The following is a 22,103-nucleotide window of genomic DNA, read 5'->3' on the forward strand; positions in this document are numbered from 1 at the left end:
TTGTAATAGCTTTTACACTGGGTTATTTTAGGTAAGTCCCAATCATTGCCTGGAAGAATCTGAAATTTGTTACATACAGTATTTGTTAGTGTCTTAGTAGTATCCTGCACTATAGTTCTTTCCGTGTAACTGTCAGTAAAAAATCAAATATATTTACACTGTTGTATTTGTGTTTACTGGGTTAATTTTAGTATGATATAAGCATTTACTGCATTTGACAAGTTAAAATACTGCAAATGTCATTCATCAGTAGCAAGTACTTTATGATGTAAGAAAGAAATACTCAAACAATCTAATCTTGTTTTACAGGCAGCTGCTATTTTCAATTCTGCTTTTGGAAGTTTTCTGGTAAGAGCTTAAGTATTTAATGACTACATTGCAAAAGATTAATTTTGTAATCACTGTTCAATTGCAATGCTTAAGTATTTATTACAGAGTTAATTCTGAAATGAACAAAGGCACAGCGATGGATTTTATTGGCCGGTTTCCTTATTAAAGGCATATTTCAAAAGAAACCATCTGTTTTACGTTATGGTTCACTTTTTAACTTCGGATTTTGTCTTAAATGCACTGATGAATAGGATGAAGATTTTTTCAAAACTGTGTGTGGGCATTCTTTAAACTTTAATCAGATTATTCCTACCTCATAATTTTAAGTCACTTCCTGTAAATACTTTATTAGTATCCTTAATACTGTTGACTTTAACATTAACCTTTTGCCTGCCCTTCCTAATTGTTGCTGCAAATGAATGTTGCAATGACAAAATTTAGGTCACTGTATTGCAGTTATTGAGATTATTTTTACAGTGTAGCAAGGCATAGCTTCCCTCTGGTGGCTGTTAATGTTGACTGGAATGCAATTCTGAAATGTCTCATTTACAGGTTACTATTTATAATGTAAAACTACCTTTCAATAATCTTCTTATAGTGAGTCTTTTCACTACATTTCAAAGCCTTTAGAAATGTATTTTTTAGATGGGATGTCAATTGATTACGTTATAGATGAGATTAAATAGAAGCATGTATCAATATATAGATCATTTTTTATGAGGTTCATCAAATACTCGTTACTGAACATCAAGGGATTGATATTTGGAAGATAAATCATGACCCATGGATAGTGCAGGAAATGATAATTCAATCTGTAGCTATTGTGTGTGTGTGTTTTTTTTTGCTTTCCACTTATCAATTGGTTAGAAGTTCTTTTCTCACGTAACAGTCAAGAGACAAATATCGTACAAACCTTTATATTGATATTTGTTTGATTACTGTAAAACAAAACATTTTGAGAACTTCGATGTTAGATTATTTTTAATGCAGATGCCCTAGTTATATTTGATAAATGAAGACAATTTACATAAATTCCAGACTGTGTGGTTTCTTTGCATTGTGCCAGAGAGAATTGCTGTAAGTTAGAAACATAATTTCATTATCTCCTCCCCTTCATTTTACACATGCTGCTTTACAATAAAGTAGATTAGAATAAATGATTTGATTTCTCTCTTTGATGTACGTAATAATATTTGATGGCAGATCAATTACAGTCTGCTCAATGGTTAGCTAATAAAATCTGCTTGTATCATTATAGTTCCATGTTATGGAAGGTAGAACTTTCACACATGGTGTTTAATATTTTTCTAACTACTGCATTTATTGGAATATGGTGTTAAGTGTTGTGAATATTTCCACAATTACAAATTATTTCAGACAGTGAAAGTTAAATATATAAACAACAAACTCAAACTTAATCACTAATACTTTCAGATGCAACTATTTGTGACAGTAGAAGAATGTTTGTTTGCAAATATGTTTAACCAGTAACCAGATCAACGCGTTCACTTATTAGAATAAGTACAATTATTGTGTTTGTATACCCAGTACCTTGGCTGTAAACATGAGTCTTGAGTAAACTACTTTTTAAAATTACTGGTTTTATTAGTAGTATTTAAACTGATGTTTTTCCCACAGATTTGTTCCAATGAATGTCAGCTTCACACAGACAACGTTTGCACTGTATGTCTATTGAATTGTGGAGATGGTAAACATACTAGTCATGTCCATTTTTCTTGCAAATTTGTGACATGAATTTAATTACTGTGATGGCCAGTAACTCTCAAATTTAATTTTGTTAGGCAGCACCAAGTTGATTTTTAGGGTAATGGATTTCTTTATCCTGGTTGAAAAAATACGTGATCCAAATAGTAACAAGATAGGACAACAATTATTTTTTTTCTAAAAGAGTTGGAGGAACACAGAGTTCTCAGAGGGTTGTAGGGCTGGAGGAAATTACAGAGATAGGGAGGGGCGAGGCCCTGGAGGGAACATGAGGATGAGAATTTTAAAATGGAGGCGTTCGGAGATCGGGAGCCAATACAGGTCAGCGCACACAGGGTTGATGGGTGAAAAGCAAAGGTTTTCAAAAAAAAACGAAACCTCCCATATAAATGGTAGGTGATCATAATAGGAACAGTAATATTTAAGGGCTGTTTGTTAATTTTGTATGAAATTGTTGCGGATTTGGTTTGACTCAATTCCTCACAAGCTGAATGAAAAGTTATTCTGGTTCACTTTCTTTGCGGTGCTTTTCGAGATGCGGACTGCTGGTCTTATTCTGCATTTAATGTTTGGTGTGTGTGTGTGTATAATATTTATAAAGTACGGTTTTCAAATGTTCTCAAGATTCTTCACATGCTTTAAATAGATATGCAGATTTACTCTGCTGACTGTTGTTCATTATGCAAGTTCAACAATGTATTTTTACTTACCGTTGAACTCGGAAAACAAAATTCTAGTATGGCTATACTTTGGTAGTATTTTGCTAGCTGTATGCATGTTGCTGGAAGATAAAAATATTTTAGAAACTACACAATTGTCAGAAAGGATAATTAAAACATGATTGTTCTTATTGGTGTATACCATTTATACCAACACCAAGTCAGTTGCTTCAAAGTAAGCCAATAGTCCCAAGTGAAGCAGAAAAGTATGCTAAAGTTACAATAAACATTGCTGTAGGATAGCCTTTCACCTCACTGTCAGAGAGGCAGATGTTTATCTAATGGGATGCACAAGAAGTTCATTTTGTTTTTTCCTCAATATACATTGAACAGAAATCTAGCAATTAGATTAGACAGTGAAAACTTCAGCAGTGTCTTGTTTTGTTAAACCCAACTTCAACAATTGTATGGGCTATACCTTGTAATGTGCAGTGCAACTAGGTTTGGAAAACGTTTTTAATTCATCATTTGAAGCACTCGTGGTCCATAAAATAAAATCCTATTTCTACATTAATAATGTTGCAGTTGCACAGAAACCTCTCCAAGTAATTTACTTAGATTTTATTTTTAGCCCCCCAAAAATAAACATTTTTGCCCCCTTCCTCATAGGCAAGAGAGAAATATTAGGGTAAGTCACGCTAGGTTGTGCATTCATGATCTTTCCAGTGACTGGTTGAAGACCCGAAGTTTGGGAGCTGGATGCCTGACCACTTAGCTGAGGAATGCTTCATGGCATCTTGGAACCTAAAAGGGAGGAGGGCGGGAATTAAGTTTAAGACAGGTATTTAGACTCTGTTTCCATGCACCTAAAATCTAAAAAATTGATAGAAAAGTGTGTGTGGGGATGGTGGGCTTCCATTGTGCCTGCCACGTTAAAGGGAATTTTAAAACAGTCAGCTGCTGATGAACTTTGGAGAGTGTTGAAATTCTTCTTAGCCAGCCAGAAGCTGTCATTTGTATTTCTATGGTCTTTGTGTCTATTTATTCGTTCATGGGACATGGGCGTCTCTGGCAAGGCCAGCATTTATTGCTCATCCCTCATTGCCCTTGAGAAGGTGGTGAGCTGCCGCCTTGAACCGCTGCAGTCCGTGTGGTGAAGGTTCTCCCATAGTGCTGTTAGGTAGGCAGTTCCAGGATTTTGACCCAGCGACGATGAAAGAACGGCAATATATTTCCAAGTCGGGATGGTGTGTGACTTGGAGGGGAACGTGCAGGTGGTGTTGTCCCCATGTGCATGCTGCCCTTGTCCTTCTAGGTGGTAGAGGTCGCAGGTTTGTGAGATTCTGTCGAAGAAGCCTTGGCGAGTTGCTGCAGTGCATCTTGTAGATGGTACACACTGCAGCCACGGTGCGTCGGTGGTGAAGGGAGTGAACGTTTAGGGTGGTGGATGGGGTACCAAACCAGTGGGCTGCTTTGTCCCGGATGGTGTCAAGCTTCTTGAATGTTGTTGGAACTGCACTCATCCAATCAAGTGGAGAGTATTCCATCACACTCCTGACTTGTGCCTTGTAGATGGTGGAAAGGCTTTGGGGAGTCCGGAGGTGAGTCACTCGCCACAGATTACCCAGCCTCTGACCTGCTCTTGTGGCCACAGTATTTATGTGGCTGGTCCAGTTAAGTTTCTGGTCAATGGTGACCCCCAGGATGTTGATGGTGGTGGATTCGGCGATGGTAATGCCGTTGAATGTCAAGGGGAGGTGGTTAGACTCTCTCTTGTTGGAGACAGTCATTGCCTGGCACTTGTCTGGCGCGAATGTTATTTGCCACTTATCAGCCCAAGCCTGGATTTGTCCAGGCCTTGCTGCATGCGGGCACGGGCTGCTTCATTATCTGAGGGGCTGCGAATGGAACTGAACACTGTGCAATCATCAGCGAACATCCCCATTTCTGACCTTATGATGGAGGGAAGGTCATTGATGAAGCAGCTGAAGATGGTTGAGCCTAGGACACTGCCCTGAGGAACTCCTGCAGCAATGTCCTGGGGCTGAGATGATTGGCCTCCAACAACCACTACCATTTAAATGTGCTGATCTCTATGAATATGTGCATGCCACTGTGCCACAGCTGGTATTGCAGCAGCACCCCAAGAGTCTTAGCATCCCTGCAGTCAGCCTTGGTAAAAGGACAGCACAGTGGTGATGAGCAGTAGGTGGAGAAACAGGGAAAGCAAGTGTGTGTGTGAAGCATGATAGAGCAGCAATAGGAGGAAGGTGCTGGTTTGATTGTGAAGTTTTTCTTTTTATTGAAGATGATTGTATGATCAAGGAGAGAGAGAAATTTGCCCTGTGATATGGAAACAATTGTTCGTGGCTCAGGAGAGGGCCAAATGAATTTCTTCAACATGGCTTCTATCACAAAGTACAAAGAATTAACAACATTCTGCAAGATGTACAGAAACTGCAATGCCATTTTGAATGCTAAATGCCAAAGACAGTATCAAGTCTGTCCCTTATAAGACAGATAGCATCCAGCACTATTACAGGAATTCTTTGTACAGAGCCACTTGCGTGTAATTTACAATGCTGTGGCCTGTTCAGGCGTAGTCAGTGCAGCCACCAGAAAAACCATAGAGGAAGTTCAGTTGAAGCATTTCTCAGATGCACACCAGGGCAAAAGGATTAGTGGCCATTTATCTTTTAAGAACATAAGAAATAGGAGCAGGAGTAGGCCAATCGGCCCTTCGAGCCTGCTCCGCCCTTTAATAAGATCATGGCTGATCTGATCCTAACCTCAAATCTAAATTCATGTCCAATTTCCTGCCCGCTCCCCGTAACCCCTAATTCCCTTTACTTCTTGGAAACTGTCTATTTCTGTTTTAAATTTATTCAATGATGTAGCTTCCACAGCTTCCTGGGGCAGCAAATTCCACAGACCTACCACCCTCTGAGTGAAGAAGTTTCCCCTCATCTCAGTTTTGAAGGAGCAGCCCCTTATTCTAAGATTATGCCCCCTAGTTCTAGTTTCACCCATCCTTGGGAACATCCTCACCGCATCCACCCGATCAAGCCCCTTCACAATCTTATATGTTTCAATAAGATCGCCTCTCATTCTTCTGAACTCCAATGAGTAGAGTCCCAATCTACTCAACCTCTCCTCATATGTCTGCCCCCTCATCCCTGGGATTAACCGGATTTGCACCTGTTTTTCAGATGCTATTTGGGAGCAGGGCATAGGAAAATTTAACCTAATATTTTTAGATAAGCACCATTTTTTTCTTATTTGGTCAACCTTTATACAGTACAGGAGCTTAACTAAATTTGATTTGTTCTTCTAATTTGATTAGATCTGCAAGAATTATATGCAAACTATGCCCCCCACCCCCCCCCAGTTATATTTTTGTCATGTTGGACATGGTGTCCTCCTGCTCCTGCCAGCATAAATCCAGACTTCTCCAAGTGTGGTCTCTATATCCACAGAACCAGGCTCACGAAACCGACCAATATAGCCAGAGAGTGAAGCAATCCAGACAATCAATTGCCTCTGGTTGTCAGATGGATGTATAAAAACAATTCAGGCATCTAACTTCCTGGTCCTAGATGGTGTACATATCAAGAAAAGAAGAGATTGTGATTGATCTCCAGTATTCTTGTCCTCAGCCATCTATCTACCCTGTATTGTAGATGGGCATGAAAAGTATTCAAACTGTATTTCTCCAATGGATAATCCAGCTATTTACCATAATTTTCTTGGGCTTCCAAGCCAAACATGCCAGCTTAGAATTGACAAAATGGCAAATACAAAACTGAGCACAGCCTCCAAACAACAGCCTCAACCACTGAATAAAACCAGTTGTTCCTTGCAGTCTTCTGTTGACCCTGATGCATCAGGTTTTTACCTAAGAGCACATCTAAAACACAAACTAGTTATAGAGTACACATCACTATAAATGTGTACTCCTGCTCCTCCTGGCCCCACAAAGAAAGTTTTAAAAAAAAGTAAACAAAACTTACCTATTTGGGCCTCATCTGGCCCCTTCTCCTCTTCCCTTTGTGGCAGGAAAGCCACAACAGGTCATCAGTTAAAATAGCATTCTGGGCCTACTGATGTCACAAACCCCCCAATATCCACCACTGTAAAAAAAAAAAGTGGCGGGCCTGTGCAAGGCGTGTTGGGGCGCGTTCTCCATTAATAATTCAAACCTTGTGGCAATTTTGTCATTGTGAAACTCTGACTTGTCTGGGAAAGCAGTTCAGAGAATTTTTAATGTGATCTATTTTAACATAATGGAGAAAACCTCTTCACATTTGATGCTTTCTACAAGACAGGAATACAAAAACTATCTGTTGTATCTAAAGTGAAAATTTTAGAAGATGAACAGGCATTAAAAAATCTCTAGCTAGGAATATAAACAATTTTTTAAAATGGTGTGGGGATAGAAACTGTTGAACAATACTTACTAGGTAAGGTTAGTCAATAGATTATAGTCAATTGATCTAATTAGTCAAAATCAGGTATTAATACCTACATTCCAAGAATGTGTTCAACAAATCAAAAGCAGAACTATGCCAGTTCTTAAACTGCTAGGACTGACTCATGTTTGTGTTTCACCAGAATGTACCAGGGCTCCAATGGTTAAATTATGAGGAAAGATTACATAAACTAGGCTTGTATTCCCTGGAATATAGAAGTTTAGGGAGTAATTTGATTGAGGTTTTTAGGATTTTGAAAGGAATTGATAGGGTAAATAGAGGGAATTTTTTTCTGCTGGTGGGGGAGTCTAGGACAAGGGGACGTAACCTTAAAATCAGAGCCAGGCCATTCAGGAGGGAAGTTAGGAAACACCTCACAGAATGGTTGGTAGAAGTGTGGAACTCTATCCCACAAAACGCAGTAGATGCTAGCTCAATTAATAATTTTAAATCTGAGATCGACAGATGTTTGCTAGCCGAGTGCATTAAAGGATATGGAGCCAAGGCGGGTAAATTGAGTTAGGATACAGATCAGCCATGATCTCATTGAATGGTGGAACAGGCTCGAAGAGCTGAATGGCTTACTCCTATTCCTATGTTTATTTCGTCACCAACTAATGTCGATTATGAATGTACCAATCATTTTTGGACTGGAATATTGGCCCTCAAGCTCAGTCCCCTATTTTGGCACAAAGCACACAATAGAAAAGAGAAGGCTGAGGGGTGACCTGGTAGAGGTCTTTAAGATTATGAAAGGGTTTGATAGAGTAGACGTGAGTCACTAATAAATCCAGTAGGAAATTCAGAAGAAGCGTCTTTACCCAGTAAGTGGTTAGAATGTGGAACTCGCTACCATAAGAAGTAGTTGAGGCGAATACCATAAATGCATTTAAGGCAAAGCTAGACAAACACATGAGGGAGTAAGGAATAGAAGGCCATGCTAATAGGGTTAGATGAAGAGGGGTGAGAGGAGGCTTGTGTGGAGCAACGCCGGCATGGACCAGTTGGGCCGAATGGCCTGTTTCTGCGTTGTACATTCTATGTAATTTGCATGCTGGCTACTTTTTCCCACACCACCCTGCTGTTTTACCCCAGTCCCTGATATTCCTTGGTTTGAACGTTGTTGAATTCGTGACTCTGATGAATACCATGAATGAATAAATATTCCAAAGATCTTTTGTAGAATATGCTATTAATGGGCACATACTGTGGGGGAGTAAGAAGATAGGCAACAGAAAACCTGTGAGTATTGTATAGAAGTCAATTCATCTGAGCCTGGTAGGGGTGTGATTAAAATGAATACCCAGGAGTGAATTGGTGACATCAGCTCCTGTGGACAGTGTCTCAGCACCTACGTATAGAATTTAAATGAAACTGTAAGCAAAAAACTGTAGATGCTGGAAATCTGAAACAAAAACAGAAAATGCTGAAGACAGTAGGTCAGTCACTCTCCATGGAGAGAACAGATAAGTCAGTTCTGACTAAGTATTTAGCCCTGAAACATTAACTTACCTGTTCTCTCCACAGATGCTCACTAATTTGCTGATTGTTTTAAATGAAACCAGGCTTAATTTTCTTTTGCAGAATAATGAAATATTTATCTGATCATTTTATTTTTTTTATGGTGATTGTAAATTCTGCCAAAAATCAACAATTTACACCATCATATTTTCTACTTACTTCAAGTGCTTGTCCCTTTTTTTTAAAAAAAAGGGCTTCACATCACATGCTGACATTTTTGAACACTCGATCAATTTTACTTGGTAGATAATTCTCCCTTGAGTCATACATTTCTGGTAGAGGGATATTGATAGATTAAGATAAAAGAGAATGCACTGTACATGGCAACATGGTTGAAAACTGTCTGAAGCAGGTGTTAGAAATGCAGATGAAGCAAACTGACTAAAGACGAAACAAATTTGAAGTGAAAATGCCAGTAGTCTGCTTGATCTGCTCTGTATGTGTAAAGTTTCAGGGACTTAAATTATTAATTCATGTTGTTTCAGGTAGAACAGTGCTTTTAGAAAGGTCGCTTTTTACACTTATTGAGGCTTGTTCAAAATATTGCACATTTCCATTTGTCAACTGGTATGTTTTCTGTTAAATAGTTTATACACGTGGATCTTGTCAAGCACAAATGTTCCATCAACCAAAGCACGATAATGAATTTTTAAATATTTGGTTATTTTTTCAATCTGGTAACTGAAACGTGTTTTCTTTTTAAAAAAAAACATTTAGAATTACTTAGCGTCTTGTAATGTCTCAGAAACATCTCAAAATGCAGTGAATCACTTTGAAGCAAAGAAGGAAGACTATGCTGTAGAAACATGGAGGAGGACAATGTTGATGTTCCAAAAAGAAATAAGAGAACAATGGATCCACGTTAATGTTTTAAAAAATTTATTATGGTAATTTTATCATAAGTATGAACTAATGGCAAACCTTGTAGGAACTGCTCCCAAGATTGTTCTTTCAATCATTCCCTTTTCTGTTACTGGTCTTCGCATTACTTCAATAAATGGTGATTAAAATTTGTCTGCAATAATAGTTTCATACTACAGTGATATGGTTTATTTACTAGAGGAAACTGGAGTTTTGTCATCTGAACTGAGCATTAATTGCACAGTCCCTTTGGCCTTGGAATTGCATGACTACGGGAACTTAAGTTGTTAAGGCTGCAACATTTAGAGATTTGATTGGTAGGAGCTCTTTCTTCTTAAAAATAGTATGCATCTGGAGGGGCAAGTAAGATCCCAAATTTGCATAACTTCTGTCTGTTTGGTCATGCTATGTAAATTAAGGTGTCACAAATTTTATTTGAGCTGCTTTTATTTTTAAAAAGGTATGTACTATTCAGAGACAATCAGAATGGATTTGTAAAAGGCAGGTCATAGTTCACTAATTTAATTGATTTTTTAGGCAATCACAGTGTATAGATAAAGGAAATTCAATGGCGTTGTACATATTGATTTTCAGAAGGCATTTGATAAGGTGCCATTACAAAATCAAAGTACTTGATATATTAGAGAATGTAGTTGCATGGATAAAAAAATAGGGGACAGGAAACACAGAATAGAGGTAAACAGATCAAAAGCAAAATACTGCAGATGCTGGAAATCTGAAATAAAAACAGTAAGTGCTGGAAAACACTCAGCAAGTTAGGCAGCATCTATGGAGAGAGTTAATGTTTCAGGTCGATGGCAACATCATCAGAACTGTTCTGATGCGGTTCTAATGAAAGGTCATCAAACTGAAACATTAACTCTGTTCCTCGCTCCACATATGTTGTCTGACCTGCTGAGTTTTTCCAACATTTTCTGTTTTTATGTGGGTATTAGTGTGCCTCAAGGATCTGTACTGGTATTTCTTTTGTTTTCTTTTGATATAAATGATTTGGACACAAGAGAAATTAATTTGAAGTTTGCTGATCATACCAAATTAGGGAAAACTCTGACGAAGAATGCTGGAGGACATACATTGATTAGTGCAATGAGCAGATAGCTGGGAGATGAAGTTCAATGCAAAGAAATGTCCGGCTAATCTATTTTGGTGGAGTTGGTTGAGGGATTGTAGTGGTACCAAGCCGACATGCAACAGATGTCTGAATCCATGATTTAAATACTGAGAATTGCTGCTTAGTCAGCCCAGTTTTATTAGCATAAACTACATTTAAAGTAATTCATTCTGTGAGGTTGAAAACTTATGATAGTGTCATAAATCTGTAAGTTAAATCGTGATTAGTTGAATACTGTACCAGCTGAAGAATTTTAATGTAGTTAAAGCACACACTGTAATGTTAAAGCAGAATTTTATACCTTGGTACACTAATTGTAGCATTTGTTTTATTAACCAATATGGAGTTATTTATTCTGTAGATTAAGGCAAGAGAATTAAACTGCAATAGTGTCTAAAGTATTAAGAACTGTACAAATTAAATAAAGCCTTGTTATATTTTCTTTTTACCTTAATTGTTTTTTTTCCAATTTTTTTTTTCTTAATTTATTTTTAGGCACTAAGATGCCAATACTAGGGATAAAATGAATAAAACCAGATACTATAGCCAGGATGTATCAATTTTTGTGGGAAACAAAGGGTTAATGGTGTCATAAGCAACTTATTCTACAACACACAAAGTGATGAAGTTGTGAACGGGTTATAGAGTCATAGTCATAGAGTTATACAGCACGGATAGAGGCCCTTCGGCCCATCGTGTCCGCGCCGGCCATCAGCCCTGTCTACTCTAATCCCATATTCCAGCATTTGGTCCGTAGCCTTGTATGCTATGGCATTTCAAGTGCTCATCCAAATGCTTCTTGAATGTTGTGAGGGTTCCTGCCTCCACAACCCTTTCAGGCAGTGAGTTCCAGACTCCAACCACCCTCTGGGTGAAAAAGTTCTTTCTAAAATCCCCTCTAAACCTCCCGCCTTTTACCTTGAATCTATGTCCCCTTGTTATAGAACCCTCAACGAAGGGAAAAAGCTCCTTAGTATCCATCCTATCTGTGCCCCTCATAATTTTGTACACCTCAATCATGTCCCCCCTCAGCCTCCTCTGCTCCAAGGAAAACAAACCCAATCTTATAAATGCTTGTTCATAAATGAAATAATATCTCTTCTGTTATCTCTTATATTTGGTTTCTGTCAAAGATGCACCTGCACACCTGTATAATAAACTTACTAAAAAGCTTTTTTGAATTATGTTGAAGGACACTAAAGTCTTATTTATACTTGAATATGCTTTTACAACAACATAGCTGCTAATGAAGTTAAATTTTCGTAGTGTGCTTTGTGCTAGAATGAGTTTGAGGGCTAATATTCCAGCCCAAAAAAGATTGGTTCATTCACAATAGTTGGTGACAGGATAAAAGCAAACATGGGTCAGTTGTTCAGAACAGGCATAATTCTGCTTTTGATCTGTTAAACACATTAATGCCTGTTCTTGACTAATTAGATCAATTGACTATAATCTGTTGACTAACCTTACCTAGTAAGTATTAACAGTTTCTATTCCAACACCATTTTAAAAAAGTGCTTATATTCCTAGTGAGAGATTTTTTAATGTCTGTTCATCTTCTGAAATTTTCACTTTAGATTTGTATACAACAAATCGTTTTTGTATTCCTGCATTGTAGAAAGTATCAAATGTGAAGAGGTTTACTCCATTGTGCTAAAATAGATCACATAAAAAATTCTCTGAACTGCCTTCCTAGACAAGTCAGAGTTCCACAATGACAAAATTCCCTCATGGTTTGAATTATTAATATATTGGAATCTACGAGGTTCAGCAAATCTGTTCACTGTTATTGATAGGAAACTTCCTGCTTTTATTTTTTCAGACAGACAATGAAATAGGGAGTTCCTCAAGTGGCTACATTCAGTGTGGCTGATGAAATTTACAAGGAATGGTGGGCTTCAGTGTCAGTGACAGTTAATACACATTTAGTGCTTTCGTGATAGACTGCAGTCTGCAGACGTAACAGTGAAAAACTGATTTATCCCTAACTGACTCGACCAACTGTTAACCCTTTGAGTGCCAGATTTATTTTGTAGTTTTCAAGTTTGTGCCTTATTAGATATTCTACTCACTCCCTATACTAAACGAGATTCTAGCATGGCTCCCACCTTTCAGAGAAGCTTAGGTTGGAAAGTACACCCAAAAGCTAGCACAAACGTGGAAACCTTTTAGCCATCCAGGAGCAGGAATGGCAGCTCAGCATTCCTGGTTACAAAGTTTTCAGACGAGATAGAGAAGGGGATAAAAAAGGAGGGGGGATGGCAAGATTGGTTAAGGAAACAATTACAGCTGTGAGGAGGGATGATATGTTAGAAGGATCATCAAATGAGGCCATATGGGTTGAGCTAAGGAACAAAAAAGGGGCTTTCACACAACTGGGAGTGTACTTTAGACCCCCAAACAGTTAGAGGGAGATAGAAGAGCAAATAATGTAGGCAAATTCCTGAGAAGTGCAAAAACAATAGAGTAGTAATAGTAGGGGATTTCAACTACCCTAATATTAACTGGGACACAAACAGTGTGAAGGGTACAGAGGGTGCAAAATTCTTAAATTGCATTCAGGAGAACTTTTTTAGCCAGTAGCAAGCCCAACAAGAGAGTGGGCAGTTCTGGATTTAGTTTTAGGAAATGAGGCTGGGCGGGTGGAAGAAGTATCAGTGGGAGAGCATTTTGGTGATAGTGATCATAATTTAGTTAGTTTTAGCATAGTTATGGAAAAGGACAAAGGTAGAACAGGAATTAAAATTCTCAATTGGGGAAAGGCCAATTTTATTAAGCTAACAAGTAATTTAGCAAAAGTGGACTGGAAACAGCTACTTGAAGCAGTGGGAGGCATTCAAGGGGAAGATTCAAGGGGTGCAGAGTAAACATGTTCCCACAAAGATTTTTCTGGGGCTGCCAAATCTAGAGCCCCCTGGATGTCAAGGAGCATACAGGGTAAGATGAGGCAGAAAAGGAAAGCTTGTGTCAGACACAGAGAACTCAATACTACAGAAAGCCCAGAGGAGTATAAGAAGTGCAGGGGTGAAATTAAAAAGGAAATTAGGAAAGCAAAGAGAGGGCATGAAAAATTATTGGCAAGTAAAATTAAGGAAATCCCAAAAATGTTTTATAAATACATTAAGAGCAAGAGGATAACTAAGGAAAGAGTAGGGACTATCAGAGACCAAAAAGGTAACCTGTGTGTGGAGGCGGAAGATGTTGGTATGGTTCTTAATGAATACTTTGCATCTGTCTTCACAAAAGAGAGGGACGATGCAGACATTGTGGTTAAGGAGGAGGAGTGTGAAATATTGGATGGGATAAACATAGTGAGAGAGGAAATATTAAGGGGATTAGCATCTTTGAAAATAGATAAATTACCAGGGCTGGATGAAATGTATCGCAGGCTGTCAAAAGGAGCAAGAGAGGAAATAGCGGAGGCTTTGACCATCATTTTCCAATCCTCAGTGGATACAGGCTTGGTGCCGGAGGATTGGAGGACTGCTAATGTTGAACCATTGTTTAAAAAGGGAGTGAGGGATAGACCAAGTAATTACAGGCCAGTCAGTCTAACCTTGGTGGTGGGCAAATTCAGAATCAATTCTGAAGGGCCGGGATAAACCGTCACTTGGAAAGGCACGGAGTAATCAAGGACAGTCAGCATGCATTTGTTAAGGGAAGGTCATGTCTGACTAACTTGATTGAATTTTTTGAGGAGGTAACCAGGAGGGTCAATGAGGATAGTGCATTTGATGTAGTCTACATAGATTTTAGCAAGGCTTTTGACAAGGTCCCACATGGCAGACTGGTCAAAAAAGGACAAGCTCATGGGATCCAAGGGAAAGTGGTTAGTTGGATCCAAAATTGGCTCAGTGGCAGGAAGCAAAGGGTAATGGTCCACTGGTGTTTTTGTGACTGGAAGGCTATTTCCAGTGGGGTTCCGCAGGGCTCAGTACTAGGTCCCTTGCTTTTTGTGACATTTTTAATGATTTGGACTTAAATGTAGGGGGCATGATTAAGAAGTTTGCAGATGATACAAAAATTGGCCATGTGGTTGATAGTGAGGAGGAAAGCTGTGGACTGCAGGAAGATATCAATGGGGCTGGTCAGGTGGGCAGAAAAGTGGCAAATGGAATTCAATCTGGAGAAGTGTGAGGTAATGCATTTGGGGAGGGCAAACAAGGCAAGGGAGTACACAATAAATGGGAGGATACTGAAAGGCGTAGATGAAGTAAGGGACCTTGGAGTGCATGTCCACAGATCCCTGAAGGTAGTAGGGCAGGTAGATAAAGTGGTTAAGAAGGCATATGGAATATTTTCCTTTATTAGCCGAGGCATAGAATATAAGAGCAGGGAGGTTATGCTAGAACTGTATGAAACACTAGTTAGGCCACAGCTTGAGTACTGTATACAGTTCTGGTCACCACATTACAGGAAGGATGTGATTGCACTAGAGAGGGTACAGAGGAGATTTACGAGGATGTTGCCAGGACTGGAGAATTTTAGCTATGAGGACTGATTGGATAGGCTGGGGTTGTTTTCTTTGGAACAGAGGATGCTGAGGGGTGATTTAATTGAGGTGTACAAAATTATGAGGGGCCTACGTAGAGTAGATAGGAAAGACCTATTTCCCTTAGTAAAGAGGTCAAGTGATTAGTAGAAGGATTAGAGGGGCGCTGAGGAAATTTTTTTTCATCCAGAGGGTGGTAGAAGTCTGGAACTCACTGCCTGAAAGGGTGGTAGAGGCAGAAACCCTCAACTCATTTAAAAAGTAACTGTATGTGCACCTGAAGGGCCGTGACCTACAAGGCTATGGACCAAATGCTGAAAAGTGGGATGAGACTGGGTGGCTCATTTTCGGCCGGCACAGACACAATGGGCTGAATGTTCTCCTGTGCCGTAAATTTTCTATCATTCTAATAGAATGGCCTCTAACACATTGTACAGTACATAGAGCTGAGAGAAGTTGAGTGTACTGTTCACACGAACTGAAGGAATGGGAAAGATTGTGTGAAGAATTTCTGAAAGGAAGAGATAAAGAAAAAGTGTGAATTTTATATAATGTATAGAATTCCTTTTCAGAATGAAGCAATGTATGCATTTTCCCAATTCACCTGCTTGAATGCTCCTGGTTTGGACTGAGGGCTGAAAAGGATGTATCTTGGCATAAAGTCATGTCTGGGATCACATAGCTGAGGCACAGCCCTGTAGCTATAGGTCTGCAGCCCATTCTCTTGGCATACGTTTCTGGCCCAACGAGGAAGGACGCATTGCTGGACTTGGTTCTAGGGAATGAGACGGGCCAAGTGGAGCAAGTGTCAGTGGGGGGGAGCATTTAGGGAGCAGTGATCATAGTATCATAACGTTAGAATAGCTATGGAAAAGGACTCTGACCACTCTAAAGTAAAAATACTCAATTGGAGGAGGGTCAATTTCAGTGGGATGAGAACAGATCTGGCCCGGGTAAATTGGAATAATTGATTGGCAGGCAAAACTATAATTGAACAGTGGGCGGCCTTTAAAGAGGAGATGGTTCGGGTACAGACAAGGTACATTCCAACGAGGGAGAAATGTAGGGCAACTAAAGCCAGAGCTTCCTGCGTGACAAAGGAGATAGAGAATAAGATGAAGTGGAAAAAAGTGGCATATGACAGGTGTCAGGTTGATAACACAAGCGAGAACCAGGCAGAATATAGAAAGTTCAGAGGGGAAATGAAAAGGAAATCAGAGGGGCTAAGAGTATGAGGATAGACTGGCGGCCAACATAAAAGGGAATCCAAAAGACTTCTACAGACATGTTAACAGTAAATGGGTAGTAAGAGGAGAGATGGGGCCGATTAGGGACCACAAAGGAGATCTACTCATGGAAGCAGTGGGCATGGCTGAGATACTAAATGAGTACTTTGCATCGGTCTTTACCAAGGAAGAAAAAAAAAAGGAAGATGCCGCCAGAGTCTCGGTAAAGGAAGATATAGTTAAGATACTGGATGGGTTAAAATTCAGAAAGAAGAGGTACTAGAAAGGCTAGCTGTACTTAAAATAGATAAGTCACCTGGTTCGGATGGGATGCGCACTAGGATGCTGAAGGAAGTAAATTGCGGAGGTACTGGCCATAATCTTCCAGACATCCTTAGATGTGGTGCCAGAGGACTGGAGAATTAAAATGTTACACCCTTGTTCAAAAAAGGGTGTAAAGATAAACCCAGCAACTATAGGCCAGTCAGTTTAACCTCGATAGTGGGGAAACTTTTGGAAGCGATAATCTGGGACAGAATTAACAGTCACTTGGACAAGTGTGGATTGATTAAGGAAAGCCAGCATGGATTTGTTAAAGGCAAATCATGTTTACTAACCTGATAGGTTTTTGATGAGGTAACAGAGAGGGTAGATGAGGACAATGCAGTTGATGTGTATATGGCTTTTGAAAAAGCGTTTGATAAAGTGCCACATGGTAGGCTTGCTATTAAGATTGTGGCCCATGGAATAAAGGGGGCAATAGCAACATGGATACAGAATTGGCTAAATGACAGGAAACAGAGAGCAGTGGTGAACAGTTGTTTCTCTGACTGGAGGGAGGTGTGCAGTGGTGTTCCCCAGGGGTTGGTGCTGGGACCACTGCCTTTCTTGATATATATTAATGATTTAGACTTGGGAGTACAGGGCACAATTTCAAAATTTGCAGATGACACAAAACTTGGAAGGGTAGTGAACAGAGAGGAGGATAGTGATAAACCTCAAGAGGATATCGATACTCTGGTGGCATGGGCGGACACGTAGCAGATTAAGTTTAATGCGGAAAAATGCGAGGTGATGCATTTTGTTAGGAAAAGGAACAGAAGGATCTTGGGGTATATGTGCACAAATCGTTGAAAGTGGCAGGGCACGTTAAGAAAGTGGTTAAAAAAGCATACGGGATCCTGGGCTTTATAAATAGAGGCATAGAGTACAAAAACATTGGTTTAGCCACAACTGGAGTATTGTGTCCAGCTCTGGGCACCGCACTTTAGGAAGGATGTGAAGGCCTTAAAGAGGGTGTAGAGGAGTTTTACTAGAATGATTCCAGGGATGAGGGACTTTAGTTACGTGGATAGACTGGAGAAGCTGGGATTGTTCTCCTTGGAAGAGGGAAGGTTGAGAGGAGATTTGATCGAGGTATTCAAAATCATGAAGGGTCTAGACAGAGTAGATAGAGAGTGACAGTTCCTATTGGCGGAAGGGTCAAGAACCAGAGGACATAGATTTAAGGTGATTGGCAAAAGAACCAAAGGTGACATGAGGAAAATTTTTTTACACAGCGAGTGGTTAGGATCTGGAATGCACTGCCCGAGGGAGTGGTGGATGCAGATTCAATCATGGTCTTCAAAAGGGAACTGGATCAGTACTTGAAATGGAAAAATGTGCAGAGCTACGGGGATAGAGTGGGGCATTGGGACTAGCTGGTTTGCTCATGCATAGAGCTGGTGCGGACTCGATGGGCTGAATGGCTTCCTTCCGTGCTGTAACCTTCTATACCTTCTGTGATTCTATGAATGTAATTGCGTGGTACAAAGGTGGTAAAATTTGCAGTATTTTTATTCTGTCTTGTCTATCCAGTGACATAAGTACTCTTGGTTGAGGGCAACTATCTACAAACATGAATTCATAGTATCTTAGTAGGTACAGCACAAGAGGAGGCCATTAGGCCCATCGTGTCTGTGCCGGCTCATTGAAAGAGCAATCCAATTAGTCCCAAACCCCTGTTCTTTCCCCATAAGCCCTGTAAATTTTTTCTCTAAGTATTTATCCAATTCCCTTTTGAAATTTACTATTGAATCTCCACCACCCTTTCAGGCAGTGCATTCCAGATCATTACAACTCGTTGCGTAAAAAAAAAAGTTTCTTCATGTCACCTCTGGCTCTTCTGCAGATCACCTTAAATCTGTGTCCTCTTGTTACCGACCCTTCTGCCACTGAAAACAGTTTCTCCTTATTTACTCTATCAAAACCGTTCATGATTTTGAACACCTTTATCAAATCTCCCCGTAACCTTCTCTGTTCTAAGGAGAACAACCCCAGCTTAGAATCAGAGAATCATAGAATGGTTACAGCATGGAAAGCGGCCATTCGACCCGTCGAGTCCATGCCAGCTCTCTGCAAGAGCAATCCAGCTAGTCCCACTCCCCCGTCCTATCTCCGAAGCCATGCAAATTTTTTCCCTTCAAGTACTTATCCAATTCTCTTTTGAAAGCCAGGAATGAATCTGCCTCCACCACCCCCTCAAGCAGTGCATTCCAGACCAGTTTTTTCTCATGTCGCCTATGGTTCTTTTGCCAATCACCTTAAATCTATGTCCTCTGATTCTTGACTCCTCTGCCAATGGGAACAGTTTCTCTATCTACTCTGTCCAGACCCTTCATGATTTTGAATACCTCTAACAAATTTCCTCTAAATCTTCTCTGCTGTAAGGAGAACAACCTCAGCTTCTCCAGTCTATGCGCGTAACTGAAGTCCCTCATACCTGGAACCATTCTAGTAAATCTCTTCTGCACCATCTCTAAGGCCTTCATATCCTTCCTAAAGCGCAGTGCCCAGAACTGGACACAATACTCCAGTTGTGGCAAAACCAGTGTTTTATAAAGGTTCATCATAACCTCCTTGGCTTTTGTACTCTATGCTTCTATTTATAAAGCCCAGGATCCGTATGCTTTCTTAACCACTTTCTCAATCTGCCCTGCCACCTTCAACGATTTGTGCACATATATCCCCAGATCTCTCTGTTCCAGCACTTCTTTTAGAATTGTACCCTTTGTTTTATGTTGCCTCTCCTCCTCCTTCTTACCGAAATGTATGACTTCACACTTTTCTGCATTGAATTTCATCTGCCATGTGTCTGCCCATTCCAGCAGCCTGTCTATGTCCTCTTGAAGTCTATTACTAGCCTCCTCACTGTTCACTGCCCTTCCAATTTTTTGTCATCTGCAAATTTTGAAATTCTGCCCAGTAGAACCAAGTCGAAGTCATTAATATATATCAAAAAAAAAAGCAATGGACCTAGTACCAACCCCTGGGGAACTTCACTGTATACCTCCCTCTACTCTGAAAAACAACCATTCACCACTACTCTCTGTTTCCTGTCACTTAGCCAATTTCGTGTCCATGCTGCCACTGCCTCCTTTATTCCATGGGCTTCAACTTTGCTGACAAGCCTATTATGGGGCACTTTATCAAACATTTTTTGGAAGTCCATATATACCACATCAACCGCATTGCCCTCATCGACCCTCTCTATTACCTCATCAAAAAACTCAATCAAGTTGGTTAAACACAATACAAATGGTGCCATGGGATCTTTAACGTCCACCTGAGGGGGAAATCGGGGCATCTGAAAGCACTCCCTCAGTACTGCATTGCAGTGTCAGCTTAAACTTTGTGCTCAAGTCTCTGGAGTGAGACTTGAACCCATGACCTTCTCACTCAGAGTTGAGAATTCTACCACTGAGCTACGAGTAATTTTGGCAATCCCGTGCTCCCAGTGAGAAGCTTTACTCCAAGGGATCTCAGATTAGAGAATATTGCGTTGTTGCCCTATCTGGATGATTTGTGGGGATCTTAGCCATAGAGAGTGGCCAGAACCTAAATGATGTTTCCTCCTGGGTGCTGGGGGGAAGGGATATAACTGAGGGGTAAATAAACTACTGGAAAGAGAGGCAAAGCAGCCAGAAGTCATGTTTCACATAGGAACCACTGACATAGGAAACGGTGGGTTGCACCGGGGAGATGTATTGAGTCATATTTCTGTGGGTATAGGAGTTACACTGGAGAGACTTTTAATTTGGTGGGTTTTTTTAAAAAACAAAATGCAGAGGGAGTCTGAGAAGTTATAAGAACTTATAAGAAGTTATATGTTCTAGATTGAAGAGGATGGTAATGTCAGGAGTACTTCCACTGCCACACGCTGAACCAGTTAGGCAGAAACCAATTAGATATATCAAGACTTATCTAGAAAGATGATGTAGAAGGGTACAAATTCCTCCAACATTGAGACAAGTTCAGAAAGCTGTTTAGACAAGGTGTACTTCATTTAAACTGGACTGGCACCAAAATCCTTTCAGAGAAGGTTAATAAGGTAGTGGGGGAGGAATTAAATTAATGATAACAATAGCAAAAAATTTAAATATGGAAAAGAATGTTTGCAGGACAGGCTGAAGTGTTTTATACAAAGGCAAGGACCAGAAGGAACAAAGTACCTGAGTTAGAAATATGTGCAATGGTTGTGGGTTGACGAGAATTGGATAAGTACTTGAAGAGAAAAAAATTGCAGGGCTATGGGGAATGGGCTGGGGAGCGGGACTAGCTGGATTGCTCTTGCAGAGAGCTGGCACGGACTTGACGGGCTGAATGGCATCCTTCCGTGCTGTAACCATTCTATGATTCTATGATTTGCCTTTAACAAATCCGTGCTGGCTTTCCTTAATTAATCCATACTTGTCCAAGTGACTGTTAATTTTGTCCCGGATTATCGTTTCTAAGAGTTTCCCCACTATCGAGGTTAAACTGACTGCCCTGTAGTTGCTGGGTTTATCCGTACACCCTTTTTTGAACAAGGGTGTAATATTTGCAATTCTCCAGTCCTTAAGCACCACCACTGTATCTAAGGATGATTGGAAGATTATGGCCAGTACCTCTGCAATTTCCACCCTTACTTCCCTCAGCATCCTAGGATGCATCCCATCTGGACCAGGTGACTTATCTACTTTAAGTACAGCCTTTCTAGTACCTCCTCTTTATCAATTTTTAGCTCATCCAGTATCTTAACCACCTCTTCACTTATTATGATTTTGGCAGCATCTTCTTCTTTGGTAAAGACCGATGCAAAGTACTCATTTAGTACCTCAGCCATGCCCTCTGCCTCCAAGCATAGATCTCTTTTTTGGTCCTTAATTGGCCCCACTACCCGTTTACTGTTTACATGCCTACAGAAGACCTTTGGATTCCTTTTTATGTTGGTCGCCAGTCTATTCTCATACTCTCCCTTTGCCTCTCTTATTTACTTTTTCGCCTCCCCTCTGAACTTTCTATATTCAGCCTGGTTCTCACTTGTGTTATCAACCTGATAACTGTCGTACGCCCCTTTTTCTGCGTCATCTTACTCTTTATCTCTTTTGTCATCCAAGGAGCTCTGGTTTTAGTTGCCCTACCTTTCTCCCTCGTGGGAATGTATCTAGACTGTACCTGAACCATCTCCTCTTTAAAGGCCACCCATTATTCATTTACAGTTTTAACTGCCAATCTTTGATTCCAATTTACCTGGGCCAGATCCATTCTCATCTCATTGAAATTGACCCTCCTCCAATTGAGTATTTTTACTTTAGAGTTGTCCTTTTCCTTTTCCATAGCTAATCTAAACCTTATGACACTATGATCGTTGTTCCCTAAATGTTCTCC

The 22,103-nt window shown here is 40.1% G+C and overlaps 1 protein-coding gene across 1 annotated transcript in view; it reads left to right on the forward strand.

The window, feature by feature from the left end:
* Window positions 1-22,103, forward strand: part of slc10a7 (solute carrier family 10 member 7) — a 293,348-nt gene that overhangs the window by 84,389 nt on the left and 186,856 nt on the right. The window contains exon 5 of the mRNA XM_067992302.1: window positions 310-348. Coding sequence (XP_067848403.1) covers window positions 310-348 — 39 coding nt within the window. The remainder of the gene's footprint in view (window positions 1-309; window positions 349-22,103) is intronic.

Source organism: Heptranchias perlo, chromosome 1, assembly GCF_035084215.1.
Source record: "Heptranchias perlo isolate sHepPer1 chromosome 1, sHepPer1.hap1, whole genome shotgun sequence".
In the NCBI taxonomy this organism is placed as follows: Eukaryota; Metazoa; Chordata; class Chondrichthyes; order Hexanchiformes; family Hexanchidae; genus Heptranchias; species Heptranchias perlo.